The sequence below is a fragment of the Saccopteryx bilineata genome, chromosome 3 (assembly GCF_036850765.1).
Source record: "Saccopteryx bilineata isolate mSacBil1 chromosome 3, mSacBil1_pri_phased_curated, whole genome shotgun sequence".
In the NCBI taxonomy this organism is placed as follows: domain Eukaryota; kingdom Metazoa; phylum Chordata; class Mammalia; order Chiroptera; family Emballonuridae; genus Saccopteryx; species Saccopteryx bilineata.
Window position 1 is genome coordinate 278,056,538 of NC_089492.1, and position 17,099 is coordinate 278,073,636.

The 17,099-nt window shown below is 39.7% G+C and overlaps 1 protein-coding gene across 5 annotated transcripts in view; it reads left to right on the forward strand.

Moving 5' to 3' along the window:
- Nucleotides 1-17,099, forward strand: part of USP48 (ubiquitin specific peptidase 48) — an 88,936-nt gene that overhangs the window by 42,578 nt on the left and 29,259 nt on the right. For all 5 annotated transcript variants that reach the window (XM_066270185.1, XM_066270184.1, XM_066270182.1 and 2 more), the window contains 8 exons: nucleotides 4,000-4,197; nucleotides 5,743-5,857; nucleotides 7,509-7,639; nucleotides 9,588-9,659; nucleotides 14,705-14,829; nucleotides 14,969-15,091; nucleotides 15,401-15,462; nucleotides 15,720-15,830. In XM_066270185.1, the coding sequence (XP_066126282.1) occupies nucleotides 4,000-4,197; nucleotides 5,743-5,857; nucleotides 7,509-7,639; nucleotides 9,588-9,659; nucleotides 14,705-14,829; nucleotides 14,969-15,091; nucleotides 15,401-15,462; nucleotides 15,720-15,830 (937 nt within the window). The remainder of the gene's footprint in view (nucleotides 1-3,999; nucleotides 4,198-5,742; nucleotides 5,858-7,508; nucleotides 7,640-9,587; nucleotides 9,660-14,704; nucleotides 14,830-14,968; nucleotides 15,092-15,400; nucleotides 15,463-15,719; nucleotides 15,831-17,099) is intronic.

Below are 17,099 nucleotides of genomic sequence, written 5' to 3' on the forward strand. Positions count from 1 at the left end.
AAATAAATACTCAAGCATAATTGTATTTGTGGTTTTTCTCTTTTTGGTAATCTTGATTTTCCATTACTGCTATAACCTTAAACAAAAGGTGAATAGAAATAGCTAAATATGGAGGAATACCTCTTAAAATTTTTTTCTAAATGACATCTTAATTTGATTCTAGTCTTTCCTTGTAATGTGTTACTTTCTGTCCCAAAAGTCACGATTATCCTAAAGAATTAGACTGGCCTTAATTTTAGTGGAAATGATTTGGAAGTGAACATGTGGTTCAAAGTTCTAAATTCATTTGTAGGAGTTGGACCTGGAAATCTATTCTTTGAACTTTATTTAGTTTTCATTATTTACTGGACAAGAGAAAGGTATTTACTGAGTCTAAAGTGAATGCTTTCTGGATCCACTCTTTTTTTTTTACATTTATTTTTATTTTTTAGATCTTATTCATTTTTAGAGAGAGAGAAGAGAGGGGGAGAGAGAGAGAGAGAAAAAGAGGAGGGAAGAGCAGGAAGCATCAACTCCCATATGTGCCTTGACCAGGCAAGCCAGAGGTTTTGAAGGGGTGACCTCAGCATTCCAGGTCGAAGCTTTTATCCACTGTGCCACCACAGGTCAGGTTGGAACCACTCTTTAAAAATGCATAGTCCATTGCCTAGTCAAGGCACATATGGGAGTTGATGCTTCCAGCTCCTCCCCCCTGTCTCTCTCTCCTCTCTCTCTCTCTCTCTCTCTCCTCTCTAAAGTGAATAAATAAAAGTAAAAAAAAAAAAAAAAACATTAAAAAAAAAAAAAAAAAAATGCATAGTCCAGCCTGACCTGTGGTGGTGCAGTGGATAAAATGTTGACTTGGAACGCTGAGGTCACTGGTTCAAAACCCCAGGCTTGACTGGTCAAGGCACATATGGGAGTTGATACTTCCTGCTCCTCCCCTGCCCCCCCCACCTCTCTAAAATGAATGAATGAATAAGTTCATGGTTCAAAGATGTCATGTGTCAAGTTAGCACATACATGTGCTTCTTTTGGCTATTTTCATTCAGTCTCTATGAACTGTGCTTTATGTTGTTGGAATATAGCTCTGCTATCAGTACTTTTACCAATTATGAGCTTTATAGTTTTTTCTTAAGTTTTTGCATTAAACTTACATAGTTGAAAGTCCATGTTGTCCTAAAATGTAAAATCCCACAGCTAAACACCATGGTTTTGTATTGCCACTCAGTCTTATGTTTTGCATTTTCTAAACCTTTGTGAACATATTTAAAAAAGAGTCTCTTATCCTAAAATATAAGCCTCACTGGGAACACGAACCTGTTTGGCTCTTTTATTTATCAATAAATTGAAATAATCAAATTATCTGTAGATGCAGTATTTTAAAATATTTTTGATGACTCAATTTTTCTAGACTTTGTAACTTTCCAAAATAGAATTCCTTGTGTTAAAAATCCAGGCATTAAAAAATTATATATAACTTTGAACCAAAATGTACATTTCTCTTTGGTAAATATTTTAACAGTTGCTTTGCCGGTTTTTTCAAATGCTGAGATATTATAGTTTTTGTCTCCAAATTGATAACTAAAGGGAGTGCTCAACCCCGTTTGGTAAGTTGGTTTATCCGTGCCTTTGGAAGGTGATGCTTGGGTAGTTTACAAATCACAAAAGTAGAGAACATCTTTAAGAACCTGCCAGGAGTCTTTCTCTAGTGCAGAAACATCTGCAGTGTAGCAGCTTTCCATAAGCGACTATGCCTTACCTATTGAGACATACTAGACCGTGATTCTTAGGGAAGCTCTGGCAGAGATTGATACAATTCTTTATAGCATTGGAGATGGGACATGGAAGGCTAGAAAGACTTCTGTGACCCACTCATTCTTCCTTCCATGGGTGTTCCAGCGCAGTAACTCTGGACGCCTGGCTGAATGTGGAATTCCATCAGGACTGGAGACTCGGTCTGCTCTCTTCCTTTCTCTTCTTACTATAAAACCACATGGGATTTCTCTATATAGTACATCTCATTCATATTAAACTATTCAAAAGCCAAAAAAAAAATAAGCTTCACTTGGAAGTTTTCTTTAAAACTCTAGTAAGGGATTGGAAAATGTTATCTTGAACTAGCTGCCTTTGGGTCCCGTTGTTACTGTATGGGCCAGGGTTATAGTCTCCCTGGGCTTTGAATCCAGCAGACATGCCCTGGCAAAGAATGCCTTTTGCTCTTTTAGTTTCCCTACATTTCTTGTAAGGGGCAAGATTCTTACAGCTTATTTTTTCAGTGAGCAATAGCAGGTATTGCCCTCTACTTACCCTTTCCCAGATGTGGGGAAAATAAGAACACCTGGTGAATTATTCTTGGTGTTGACCCTGTTTTCCCTCCTTTGATAGCCTTCAGATTACTAGAAATTTAATTGATGTGACTATGTTTGGAAAAGGTCAGATATGCTAAGACTTTGATTTTGCTTTTGTAGGGAGGGATCATGTATCTTTGCATTCTTAAGATACCCAGGGTACTCAGTCCCTGCCAGGTTAAACTTGATAAGTGGCAAATACATTTGAGAGTTTTGTTAAATTTAATTAACCATATCATTATGTATTGTGAAGTGCCACAGCCCATGTTACCTGTACTGAATCTTAAGGTCTCCTCTTTTATATATTGTGTGAATGTATAATTAACTTTTCTATATCTCTTTTCTTCCAAAAAGCTCAAAATGCTTCACATATCTTATCTTTTACATTCAACAACATCCCTGTGAGGTAGGTAGAAGGCAGGTATTATTACCTTCATTTTACAAATAAAAGATCTGAAGCATAGAGAGTTAAAGTGACTTGCTCAAGTTCAGTGTCTTGGTGGCAGAACTTGGATTAGACCTTGCTCTCAACTGTAGTCATGAGCTCTTCCTGTGGCTGCATCGGAGCTTAGCAGTCAGAAGGCTCTCAGTTGATGATGTACAGTGTTAGCACAAATAAGGGATCCATAATTTCAAATTTTATTTTGGTAAACATTGAAATGTTTTATACTAAACTTAAGATGAGAGTTTTCTAAATTTGTAACTCTCAGGGAAGTATAAGATTGATCAGCATGGGCTTTGAGTTGAATTGTCTATCCCTCAGATCTCATCAGAAGTAGTACATAATACAAATATATAAATTCAACCTCTGTATGTTTTCTTCTATGTTTTATGCTGGGACTGTCTGGAGATCTTTGTAAGTAATCAAAGCTGGCCCTTTGTCTTTAATTTTGGCTTTCATGGAACTCAGGGATTCTGTTTATCCCAATTAAAACTCATGTTGAGGTATTTGGATTTGTCTTAATTTTTGCAACTTCAAAATTGATAATTTCATCCTGGAATTTGTGAAAAATCGCTTATTTTCTTGAAACACATAATATAATGAATAGATCATGATATGGATTGGGATAGGTAAATCCCCTTTTATCAACATATCTGTATCATCTAAGATGAGGTAAAGTTCAGTGGTCGAAACAAGCTTATAAAAGGGCAGTTACAGCTGATGAGGTTCATTTCTAACTTAGAATTCAGTCAGGCTTCTTGTAATTTTCAGACGTATATTATGTATTGATGAAAGGGTTTATGCAAATCACTTATAGAATAAACATAGTAAGGGATGAGGTTATGCGATTTGCTAGCCAGCGTGGAGCGTGGCTTATAGTCAACAATCACATGTCCTGATCAAAGCTCTGCTGTGCTATCAAGCAAGACACTTCTCTCTGTGGATACCTCTTTTGTAGAATGTGGTTAATAATACCAGCCGATCTCCTAGGGCGCTGTGCAGACTCGCCCCTGTCAGGCACTGCATCTTACACAGCATCTTGAGCTCAGAAGAGGAGTAGTTAAATGGAGCTCTGTGTCATACTCATCAGACATCTTCCCCGAACAATGATTCTTCTGATTCTGCTAATTTTGGACAGAGTTTGCATTGTCTTTTGAGGAAAATGAATGTATCACTTAGTCAAAAAGCTGTAAAAATACATAGCTCTTTCCCTACTTTCTTCCTCAGAGCCCTATGAATTTGTCTCTCTTGAGTGGCTGCAAAAGTGGTTGGATGAGTCGACACCGACCAAGCCTATCGATAATCATGCCTGCCTGTGTTCCCATGACAAGCTGCACCCTGATAAAATATCGATTATGAAGAGAATATCTGAATATGCGGCTAACATTTTCTACAGTAGATATGGTGGAGGACCAAGACTAACTGGTAATTTCAGATGTCTTCTCTACATTTAAAAAAAAAAAACAACAAAAAATAAAAAACAAGAGTAATGCTGTAAGTCCTCATATTGCTTTTATGATCATTTGACCCAAATTATGCTAGACCAAATGTTCTTTACACACACAAAAAAAAGATTTGTTAAATAAAGTAGAAGTTAAACAGCTTTATAATGGCATATTTATAATGTTAGAAAAGAAACTGATACTGCTCATTTAGTTTGTTTTTGCTTTTGTGTTCCTTCTTAAAGCAGACAAAATAGGATACTTTTGAGAAAATTGCCTGGTAGCATGTGGTTGCTTTATATACATTATTCTTCAAAACACTGGAACCCTGGGCTGGTTGATTACAAATCTTATGCCTCCTTGCTCTAGTGACCTCTAACAGTGTGAGATCTGCAGGTTGTTACTTCGCCTGTGAGTGGAACCTATGTGATCCTGTCTGGAATATAGAGCTGTCTATAACCACATAGTATCCATAATCTATTTGGTTCTGGTTACCTCTCCTCATTTTCTTTTTTTTTTTTTTTTTGTATTTTTCTGAAGCTGGAAACGGGAGAGACAGTCAGACAGACTCCCGCATGCGACCGACCGGGATCCACCCGGCACGCCCACCAGGGGGCTACGCTCTGCCCCTCCGGGGCGTCGCTCTGCTGTGACCAGAGCCACTCTAGTGCCTGGGGCAGAGGCCAAGGAGCCACCCCCAGTGCCGGGGCCATCTTTGCTCCAATGGAGCCTCGCTGCAGGGGGGGAAGAGAGAGACAGAGAAGAAGGAGAGGGGGAGGGGTAGAGAAGCAGATGGGCGCTTCTCCTGTGTGCCCTGGCTGGGAATCGAACCCGGGACTTCTGCACGCCAGGCTGACGCTCTACCACTGAGCCAACCAGCCAGGGCCTCCTCATTTTCCTTTTTAACTGGCAACACAGGTCCCACCCCCATCCCCACCCAGTCTGTAGATGAGTCTAATAAACAAAATTATATGATGACCATCCTCTTTTTCCCTAAATGTTATTTTCTGATTATGTTCAGCTTACTGCATAAAAACTGACATTTAACTACATAGTTGAGTTCTTCTCTTGTACACATAGGAAGTTTTTCTTTCTAAATTTCTGATTTTGATTTACAATAAACTGCAATGCGACAATCTTTCAAAGCGTCAAATTTCATGTGATTCCTGGAACTGTGTTTTAAAGTGGGCCTTTGATTTTTCTTTTTCCTTTTGTGTTCTGTGCTTGAATGGTTCACCTGAGGCTCTTAAACAATATATTTGTAGTTGTCAGATACATTGAATTTGGCTCTAAATCCTGTAAAATATTGAATTTCATGGTATAGATAGTTGTGACATTATGCTATTTCATCTCTTACAACATTTCTGTCTTGGTATTTACAATACTAAATAACTAAGGATCTATATTGTCAAAATTTGTGACTTTGGTCTAGAATTCTTTTATGTTTTGTGAATTCTGACAACGTTTTCCTAACAGGACATCTGTATGTGAATGCATTATATTGTCTCCCGTGCTCTCTTGCTCCTAGTGAAAGCCCTGTGTAAGGAATGTGTAGTAGAGCGTTGTCGTGTGTTACGTCTGAAGAACCAACTAAATGAAGACTATAAAACTGTTAATAACCTGCTAAAAACAACAGTAAAGAGGTATGCTCCACAGTGTATATTGTTTATGATAAAACTAAAAAAAATTTTAAGTAATAATGCCTGACCCGATGGAGGCTCAGTGGACAGAGCATTGGACTGGGATGCAGAAAACCCAGGTTCAAAACCCCGAGGTCACTGGCTTGAGCACAGGTTCATCAGCTTGAGTGCGAGGTCGCTGGCTTGAATGTGGGGTCGCTGGCTTGAATGTGGGATCATAGACATGACCCCATGGTCGCTGGCTTGAGCAAGGGGTCACTCGCTCTGCTGTGACCCCTTGGAAAAGCAGCAGTGAACAACTTAGGTGCCGCAACGAAGAATTGATGCTTTTTATCTCTCGCCCTTTGTGTCTGTCTGTCCCTATCTGTCTCTCCATCTCTGCCACACACGCAAAAAAAAAAAAAAATAAGTAGCTGATCATATTTATTTATTTAGAGACAGAGAGATAAGCATCAACTCATAGTTGTGACACCTTAGTTGTTCATTGATTGCTTTCTCATATATGCCTTGATTGGGCATGGAGGGAGCTCTAGTTAAGCCAGTGACCCCTTGCTCAAGCCAGCAACCCCTTGTTCAAGCCAGCGACCTTGGGATCATGTTGATGATCTTGCCATCAAAATGACGACCCCACACTCAAGCTGGATGAGCCCGCAATCAAGCCGGCGGTCTTGGAGTTTTGAACCTGGGACCTCAGCATTCCAGGTTGATGCTCTCTTCACTGCGCCACCACCAGTCAGTTACAAGTAGCTGGTTATTTTTAGATAGTAGAGAGTTGGGGTGTTTTGAAGAAAGAAGGGTGATGATGTGAGTGGCAGAGCAAGATTAAATTTTGCATGATTGCCAGTGTGGCAAAGATTTAAAGAAGCTGAGTCACACACCTTTTGCGACTATTCCATCCATTAGAAAGATGGGGCAGAGCCGTGGATCTGAAGCCTGACCACACGAGGCAGGGAATAGCCTGTGGTTTGGCGTGGAATTATAGAAAGCTCATGTTGGAAAGTTGTCCTTCCCAGCTGGGGGTGTCCATCTTAGAGAGGCTGAATCAGTGATCAGTATGTTGACAAATGGTACCCAGCGGGGCATCCTTGTCAGAAACCGCCAGGATCCTTAGGGCATGTCAGGCTCCACTCCATAGAGTACCTATAGACTCAGGATCCAGTAGACTCAGATGGCATTTAGTATGTCTGGGTTTGATTTAAATTGTGTATTTCTCAAACAGATTAATCTAGTTCACAATTTTGGTCATTCCACAAACAGCCTACTGAGTCCCCTAAATGTGTGTTTATGTATAGATGTGTATGTATATATGTGAGTGCCTCTCTGTTTACTTAGAGGCACAGCTGTGTGTAGCTGTGAATAGTAATCGTGTGAAAGAACGCGGCCAGTTGACTGGTGTGATTGGCATGAATATAAATGAGGGTGAGGAGAAGCAGGGTACAATTTAGGATGAAAACAAAATATGAAATACGTGCAATTCAGCAGTGAGGAGGAGTAAAAATGGCCAAAATGAGGAAGTGGGTTAAAGAAATTATATACATAAAAGTAGATTTTGAGTGTTCACAATTCATTTTACCTTGTGACCTTTACAAGGAAAGAAGGGAGGAGGATGTTAGGAACGTGACTGGCATGATTTGACTCTCTCTCTGTTCCTCAGCAACGATGGATTTTGGGTGGGAAAATCGTCCTTGCGTAGTTGGCGCCAGCTGGCTCTTGAACAGCTCGATGAGCAGGATGGTGACACGGACCAAAGCAATGGGAAGATGAATGGCAACACCTTGAATAAAGGTACCATCTAAAACCTCAGTAGATGGTTGGGAGTTATACCACAAAATTGTAAACATTTGTTTTTAGTAAAATTGGTTTACTTCCCATCCGGGTAATTTTAAAGAAAAGTTTCATTAAACCTAAAGCTCTCAAAAATGTCTCAGAAAAAAAATTTTAAATTTAAGTTATCAACCTTGAGCAAGGGGTTCAGCAACTCATGGGAGGAATTCTTTATAACCTGACATGCGTTGGGCTCAGAGTCTCTCTAGTTAATCACATGCAAAATTAATTTGAATTCTGCAGACTAAAATTTTTAGTAGTGCTGCCAATTTCAGAGTTATGTTGTTAGCTCAGGATGCTTGAGGTAGGGGTCGTCTGCACTTACAGGCCGCCTTCGTCGAGGGAAGGCACTTGCTATTCCAGGAGAGAGGGCCACTTTTGAATAGCTTTTTGCTTATAAGTTTTCTGAGCTTTTTGAGGCTATGCTTTCCTAATATGTTAGTGTAAGTAAACCACTCAAACTTATTTTTATAACCAGTGTTTTATAAGATATCAAGGGAAATAAGGCACAGGAACTATTTTTAGATTAAAAAAAAAAAACTAATGTTGGTTTACTAATTCAGAGGTCCATAAGCAATTATTTCACTAAATTTTCTTACCTCCAAATGCTAGTTTGCACACATATATACCTTTTATCATTTTAATATTCTTAACCATTTTACTAAAATACTTTATATTTTCTGCATTCAAGCATGTTTTATATCACTGAATTTCACTTGCTGTGGATTTCCCATATCTACCTTTTTGAGAAAATAAAAACACCAAAGCTACTCTTAGTTTTAAATTTGAAGAGTTTAAATAAATTTCTATTCTAAAACTTGCTGGATCAGAGAATTAAACCCATATGTAATTGCCATAAACTGACAACTATGGTTAGTTTCCTCCAGAATTTATACTGGAAACTTGTTTCTGCATGCTTTTGTCAATATAAAGAGGACATCAGTCACGTGCATTTTCCCCAGTCTGATAGATATATTAAAAACGATGGTCTGACCTGTGGTGGCGCAGTGGATAAAGTGTCAACCTGGAAATGCTGACGTTGCCAGTTCGAAACCCTGGGCCTGCCTGGTCAAGGCACATATGGGAGTTGATGCTTCCTGCTCCTCCCCCTTCTCTCTCTCTCTCTCTCTCTCTCTCTCTCTCTCCTCTCTAAAAAAAAACACAAAAAAGAAAACGATGTAGCGTTGTCAAGGTTTATATATCTTCCAAATCATCACTGAGTTTGGCCATCATCCTATATTTGAGACTTTACTTGTATTTGTGCGTGTGTGACAGAGAGAGGAGATGACAGAGTTACCTGGTCATGTCCTTCCTTTGCTCATTTCTGTACTTGAACTTTTTAATGTTTAGTAAATATTCTTTATATGTGTATTAAGTATGTGATCATGTTCCCAGTATCCACACTGCAAAGTAATGCTGATAACCATGTGAGCAAGTAATTAAAGTAGATATTGAAAGAGAAATGTTAACAGGAAAAACGGAGTTCTTGTTATATGTGTTTGACTTTAAAGGTTAAGTTTTTATTTCATTAGCCTCTGAAGCTTTCTGTTCAACCCCTAAAATAATAGGTAGGTGAGAATGACATGACATGTAGATGATTAACTTGACTCTGAAACCATGACTAGAACTAATGGAAGGGTATGTAAATTATTTTTCAGTTTGAAAAAAGGCACATTTTCTTACATAACCTTAAGTCTTTAAAAAGTAAAACTGCCATTCGGGTATTATTCTCTCCTTTTAAGGGAAAGAAATATAATACTTGGCAGAACTGTGTAGGAATCACTTGGGTCGAATTTTTAGAATGTTTTAAAGTTTTCTTTGTTCAGAATTGTGCAGAGTATTATCTCTGCCACTTTGAACTTTAAATACAGCAGCCAGGGAAGTTACTGTCTATATTTCTTTTGATTAGATGAATCAAAGGAAGAAAGAAAAGAAGAGGAGGAAGAATTAAATTTTAATGAAGACATCCTGTGTCCACATGGTAAGCTAGAAGCATGAATCTTCTGTTGTTAGTCAGACTTTAGCATACTGTAAATATTTTGATAAATGTTTTGTGCTTTCTCTTAGGAACGAGACCCTAATACGCCAGCCGTGGTGTTCTACCTGTACTTGTTTCTGATGTTTCTTTTCTCATGCCCTTCTTAACTCTTAGTTTCTGCTGCCTGATTTCATGCCAATGCTTCTCACACCTTTTCTTCTTCACTCCTTGCAAAAAAATGTTTTATAAAATACAGAATAGGATTTCCCTCATATTCAGTTGAGAAGAAACTTTTTGTCACTTCGAGTCAAAGGAAGACTTTCAATTATTTCCCATGACTGTCTGTCTAATTTGAACACTTTGAGAACAGTGTTTCATATATTTCTTATTGTTGTTAGGGGTATTTTGGGTTTAGTTTCGTAGATATTTATTGACTAGCAACTACATACTCTTAAATCTCCAAATCCTTGTTAATCTTATATATTTGTTTATGTAGTTCTTATTTGGTCTTGTGAGTGCTTGCTTCTAATAAGTAAATTTTTGCAAGGGATTTTTTATGTATGAGACATGATTATCCATCCATTCTGTTAGCACTGTGGAGGTCAAGCAGGTGTCTGCTTCTGAGAGCCTTCTACTCTGTAAGTCTCCCTTCCTCTGCCCACTTTTCAAAACTCTATCCTGGGAAAAATTGGACCCAGAGAAGTTGGGATGTCAGTGGTTAATACTACTAACCCATGCCTGTGCATTTCTTATTGGGTGCTATTGTATTGCCAACAATCAGAATGCTTGTTGGTCCTAATGAATTCCTTATTTTAGTTCTTACTTCATTGGTTCCTTATGAACCAATACATGATGCCTCACACACACTAGTGCTTTTTATATCAAGGGTCCTTGATGACAATGGTGATAATAATTATCACTTGCATGCTGATCTTTCTGGATATTGTCTCACTGCACTTAAGCTTACTAGCAAAGTGGCCTTCTCATTTACCAAGCACACAGCCAGGGAGGGAGAGTCATCCTGAGATGTGGATTCAGGTCTCTGGATCCCAAGCTCATCTGTCTTTCCCATCGTATCACCTGCTGCCCAGTTTGTCCCCCTTATACTAGAAGGGCACAACCGGAACACAGATGTGAGAGAAGGCGTGGCATCCTGAGTGGTAGATTGAATAAGTAACTGGCAGGAGGCGGAGTGACTGGCCAAAAGCAGATTCGTTTTTCTCCTGATGCTTTCTGTCAACTCATATTTTACCTTCACAGCATAGATGTGGACACAGGCCGCGTGCCTGCGTTGGGGGTGAGGAATGCTTGGTGCTGCCCCGGAGGTTGAAACAGTGCCAGATTCAGCTTGTCATCTTGTTCCTGAGCTCGTTGACTTTTGCTCTTCTGCCCACCTCTTGTCTCATCTTGTCATTTCAGTAGTACAGTTTTGATTAGAAAGCGTGGCAGAGCTGACTGATTTCAGGGTGTGTGCTGCACCCCCCAGCAGACATTGTACACAAGAGCTGCTTTTTAGATCTTTAGCTTGGTCTGCAACTTGTTTGATTTTTGTTGCTGTACTTTGTTATCTAGTATTTTAAAAGTAAAGATCTCTACTGTTCCCGTGGACACCACCTGTCATTGTACCGTGCTTGGGCTACAGTGGTTTCTCCATAGGCATCTTCCATTCTCCATTTTCCTGCCGGGAAAATGCGGACCTGGCTGTCGCTGCTCTGGGCCAGTAGAGAGAAGAGGGTTGGGGAGTCTGCATTGTGTATGTGGAAACATTTACTTATCCCCACCTCAGCTCATGACCTCATTCACCTTTGTGTTTTGTGGCCCCTGGAGTAGAGGCCTGAGGTTTAATGTTGTCAGAGAAGCTGATGGTCTTTTTTTTTTTTTTAAAGATTTTATTTATTGATTTTATTGGGTGGGGGACGAGAAGTATCAACTCATAGTTGGTTCACGTTAGGTATTCATTGATTGCTTGTCATATGTGCTTTAATTGGGCAAGCCCAAGGTTTCCAACCAGCGACCTCAGCATTCCAAATTGAAGCACTATCCACTGCGCCACCACACGTCATGCAACATCAACTTGTTCCACTAAGTTCCATTTAATTGTGTACTCATTGATTGCTTCCCGTATGGGCCTGGCCGGGCATTGAATCCACACCTTGTGTGTGCTGGGATGATGCTGTATCCACTGAGCACCAGCCAGGGCATCAGGCTTTCGTACCCATTTCATTTGGTTGGATTACCTTTCTATAACTTACCTTGTTTGTACCTTGTTTGCTTAGCAGATGGGCACTGTTTTGTTTTGTTACACGTTCTTCTTTGAATGTGCCATGGCCCAAATTATTACTGTTCGAACTAGATTTTGAGGGAGAGAGAGTATTTATTCAGAATCTAAGATTATTGCTAACTAGATTTCTATTTTACCAGAAAAATCTTTGAGGGTTAGGTTATCCAGTATGTTTGGTGAATTAAATCTCATTGACTGGTTTGCTCTTGTCTTGAGAAGTGTTGGCTACCCCAGTGGTCCCCAACCCCCGGGCTGCAGACTGGTACCGGTCCGTGGGCCATTTGGTACCGGTCTGCAGAGAAAGAATAAGTAACTTAACATTATTTTTGTTTTATTTATATTTAAGTCTGAACGATGTTTTATTTTTAAAAAATGACCAGATTCCCTCTGTTACATCCGTCTAAGACTCAACTCTTGATGCTTGTCTTGGTCACATGATACATTTATCCATCTCACCCTAAAGGCTGATCCGTGAAAATATTTCCTGACATTAAACCGGTCCATGGCCCAAAAAAGGTTGGGGACCACTGGATTAAATTGATTGGCTTTCCCCTTTCTAGTTTAAGAAACTAATTTATTGTAGGATACAAGTCTTAATTCCTAAAAACTTTTTTTTAAAAGATTTTATTTATTGTAGAGAGGAAAATGGGAGAGAGCACGGGAGAGAGAGAGAGAGAAGTGGGGGGAGGGCAGGAAGCATCAACTCCCATATGTGCCTTGACCAGGCAAGCCCAGGGTTTCGAACCGGCAACCTCAGCATTCCAGGTCTATGCTTTATCCACTGTGCCACTACAGGTCAGGTCCTAAAAGCTCTTATCACAAGTAAAAGTTAACTATTGTGAGGTCGTAAATAATATTCAGATATATTAAATCATGGTATTATTAAAATGATGTAAAACAATTTAGAAACATGGCTAAGAAGAAGAGTAGAGGACTTTATAGTTATTACCAATCAAACTGCAGTAAAATGACTTACTAAAATAATTCCCTAATTTTAGAAATAAATTTGGGTTATTCTTTTCTAATCATGAGTTATGCACAAGCTGCATTTAAGTCAGTCAACAAGAAGTACTCCCACTCAGAACAGCAGGCGGTCCATCCAGAATGTCTTTGGAATCCTATTGAAACGTGTGCTTATATTATTGTTTCCTTCTTTCTTTCCAATTTTTAACACCAGTTGAGTGATACCACTTAATATACAGAAGGAGAGCTTAAAAAAAAAAAGTAAAGGAAGAAAAAGGGAAACCACTTTAAAAAAACTGCCACTTCTGGGCACAATTTTAATTGCCTTGGGGTTCTTTCTGAAAAATCAGGTCATAGAAATTTATCTTAATCCTTATTATGGCTGCATTATATTTCACTATAAAGATATGTACTATCTTAGCATTTGATAATCCAATTAATCTTTTTTAAAAATTCCCTGTTTCTGAGGGTAGACATGTAGAAGTAAGTTGTTGTAGCCTCAGGAAATTTAAGTTAATAAGCCTACTCAGAAAGAAAGTTAATTTTTACATCGTGACCTATTTTTCTCTGCTATTAAGTTTATTAATGCAAAGTAATATTTTCTTGGGATTATTCAAAACTCAGTAATAAGAGGTGAAGGGTGGAAGTTAAGAAGATATATTTCTAGGTATTAGAAATTGTAGGGCTTGAATGAGACAGACCTGGGGTCATATCCCAGCTTCATTACTCACCAGCTGTGGTGGTCTCTGGGTATATTAATTTTTCTGAATCTCATTTTGTTTATTATGTTGAAGCCAAGAATGCTGATACTGTATTTAGAAAGTCTCTGGCTTTATTACTCTTAATAAACATGAGGTGAGGTACCTAGCCCGTAGTGGGGGTAGAAAGAAACAAACATACGGCTTCGGAAACTTAAAGATGGCTTTCTGGGTAATGATCCATATAGGTACATAAGTGCAGTTCATTCATTTATGAAGGGGAACAGCTGCAACAGTGAAAACTAGAACCACAAATGGAGTGAGATGGAGAGTGGGGCAGAGCGGCCCCGGGAAGCTGGAGATAGGTGTGCCAACAGAGGGGTCCGAGGAGCGGCTGCCGAGGTTGCAGCTTGCTGCCGTCTGGGCTTCCCGTGACCTTCCAAGAAGAGGCAGGGTGGTGGTGATGAGTGCTGTTTTTCTTCTCTTGAGGGATTTTTAAGGATCCACAGGGTTGGGTGATGGGAGTAGGAAACCGATTAATTGGCTGTCATCTGCAGATGGTTTTACACTTGTGCAATAGATCGCTTTATTACTTACCTGTGAATCAATAAAAGAATGGACCTGAGAGGGTTGGACGCCACGTTGAAAATACCATTTTAATTTGGGATGAGTTCAGTACAGCAACACAGTCAAATGGGAGAAAATACAGTCCGTGGGAGATTGTGACATTTGAGTGTGGGCGGAGATGACAGGCATTATACAGCCCAGCCTCGCGCGGAGACCCCAGAGCCCCTGGAGGCCTCGTTTGCTGGCAGGGGGAAAGGGGCCATGCACGACTCGAGTCTCGAGTCTCGTACATGTGTGTTTATCTCCCGGTTTCTCAACCACAGCTGCAGGGGAAGGACCTAAAGGAATAGCTCCTTTAGGTTTAGGTGAAATTTTTAAGAACTAGAGATTTTTGAAACGAAGGAAAGAGAGAGAATTGAACTTTAGCAAAGAAAGAAGAGAATATTTCTTAGGTTTAATAGAAAATATATTTTTGGAGGCTATATATTGGCTCTAGCTTTTTCCTTTTTTTTCAAATGTAATTTTTTTTTCTAACTCAGGGGAGTTGTGCATATCTGAAAACGAAAGAAGGCTTGTTTCTAAAGAGGCCTGGAGCAAACTGCAGCAGTACTTTCCAAAGGCTCCCGAGTTTCCAAGTTACAGAGAGTGCTGTTCACAGTGCAAGGTACTGAACACTATGCTGGCAGGGCTGCCTCCTCCCCGCTCTCTCCCGGAGAAGTGGCACTGTTCTAACACGGGTGTCGGGAGGAGGCCAGTCCTGTGCTGGCAGCGGGAGAGGGTTGACCGCCTCATTCTCTTTTCAGATTTTAGAACGAGAAGGGGAAGAAAACGAAGCCTTACATAAGATGATCGCAAACGAGCAAAAGACTTCTCTCCCAAATTTGTTCCAGGACAAAAACAGACCTTGTCTTAGTAACTGGCCAGAGGTATAATGAGCCCCACCAAGGGTAGAATTCATCTCATCTTTTTAAAGGCTCTTCCCAAATTCCTCCCTTCCCTTTCCCGATGGACTGTTTCCCAACTGCCCAGAGCTTCTCTTGTCCTCATCTGTTTAGTTTATCTAATCAGAGGGCTTTACTCTAGTTCTACTTCTTGGTAGAGGACTGCGTTTCCATTTTATTTATAAAACTTAGAAAAGGAAAACCACGGTGCATGGAAAAACATTTCCCCCTAAAGGATTTAGGTTAAGAATGTGGTGAGTGAATGGCTGTTTTTATGTGACTTTCCCATTCTAGGATACAGATGTCCTCTACATTGTGTCGCAGTTCTTCGTAGAAGAATGGCGGAAATTTGTCAGGTAGAATCCAAAATTTTACTTTCTCTTTTCTTGGGTTGATTTTAGTGTCTTTAGGAAATCATGGATTCCCAATAATGATACCCTTGTGGTTACTTTTACCAGCATAAATGGAAAGCTTTCTTTTAAGTTAAATGAATAATCAAAAGAAGCACATTTATTTACTTAAAATATCTCTCATTTTTAAATAATTATCCTAAAAATCTCTTTAGCCATGCAGTAATGAAGTGTGTTGATCCTCCTTGTCTCATTCTGAGCAGGAAACCTACAAGATGTAGTCCTGTGTCATCGGTGGGAAACAGTGCTCTTCTGTGTCCCCACGGGGGACTCATGTTTACATTTGCTTCCATGACCAAAGAAGATTCTAAACTGTGAGTTTCTTCTCTTCATGCAGTTTTTCTATTTCTAATGATTAGGAAAGTTTTCATCTGACATAAAGTTATTTTGAGGATCTAGTCCTGCCTGACCTGTGGTGGTGCAGTGGATAGAGCATTGACCTGAAACGCCGAGGTTGCTGGTTCGAAACCCTGGGCTTGCCTGGTCAAGGCACATATGGGAGTTGATGCTTCCTGCTCCCCCCCCCCCATCTAAAATGAATAAATACATAAGTTAAAAAAAAAAAGAGAATCTAGTCCTTTGCTGAATTATGGCTTTATTTCTCTCTTAAATGCACTCCACTAGAGCGAGCACAGTTTTTTTAAAAAAAGAGAGACCACTACCCCATGACAGGCAGGAGGCGCCCAGGTACCCTGCTCTCTCTTGTCCTCCTCCTCCTGGGAGCCCTGCCTCCCGCTTTCACGCTGCTGGTAACAGTGTCCCTAGGTGGACTCCTTTTCCAGAACCACATGGTCAGCAGGGTCTTAGATGTAGTTTTCTATCTATAGCCACCAGGCTTCATAAAATAGAGGAGGAGGGAGGCAGTGTGGCACGGAGCTGGAATTCTAGGGTCTTGAACCCAAATTTGGTTCTGCTCCTCAAGTGGTTCCTACAGGGCTCATCTGTGAAGTTACCATTTTGTCTAGAATTAATTTTTAAATAACTATATAAGAGAAGGAAGAATGCTCTGCCCTTGCCTATAAACCATGGAAAGAAAATTGAAACATAAATATTCCTCTGAGATGAAGCTTGCGTTACGGGGTGTATTATTCATGCATCAGTGCTCGCACATCAGTTAAGGAAGCTTGGAGTGTATATGGACTTCCTTCTAGGTTCCTGCCTCAGCTCTCTTCCTTTTTTTGTTTGTTTGTTTCTTTCTTTCTGTTGTTGTAAATGCCAGGCATCCAGGAAAATGCCTATAATAATAAAACCAATAAATATGGGCTGCCAACCAGTTCAAAAATTAAACAATTCAAGTATCATTGAAGGGCCCTCAGTACTTTGTTTTTCCTTCATTCCTCCTTTTTTTACTTCATTCCTGATTCACAGTAACCACTGTACTGTAGTTGAGGGTTAATCAATCTCAGAAGGTATTTCTTTAAACACACACACACACACACACTGCTTGTTAAAATTTTTTTTTTTTAATAAATGGCATCATGGTGTATTTATCCTTCTGCAACAAACTTTTTTTTTCTCAGTTCAGGTTTTTGAGATTTAACCACATTGATTTGTGTGACTCCAGCCCATGTCGTCTCACTGCT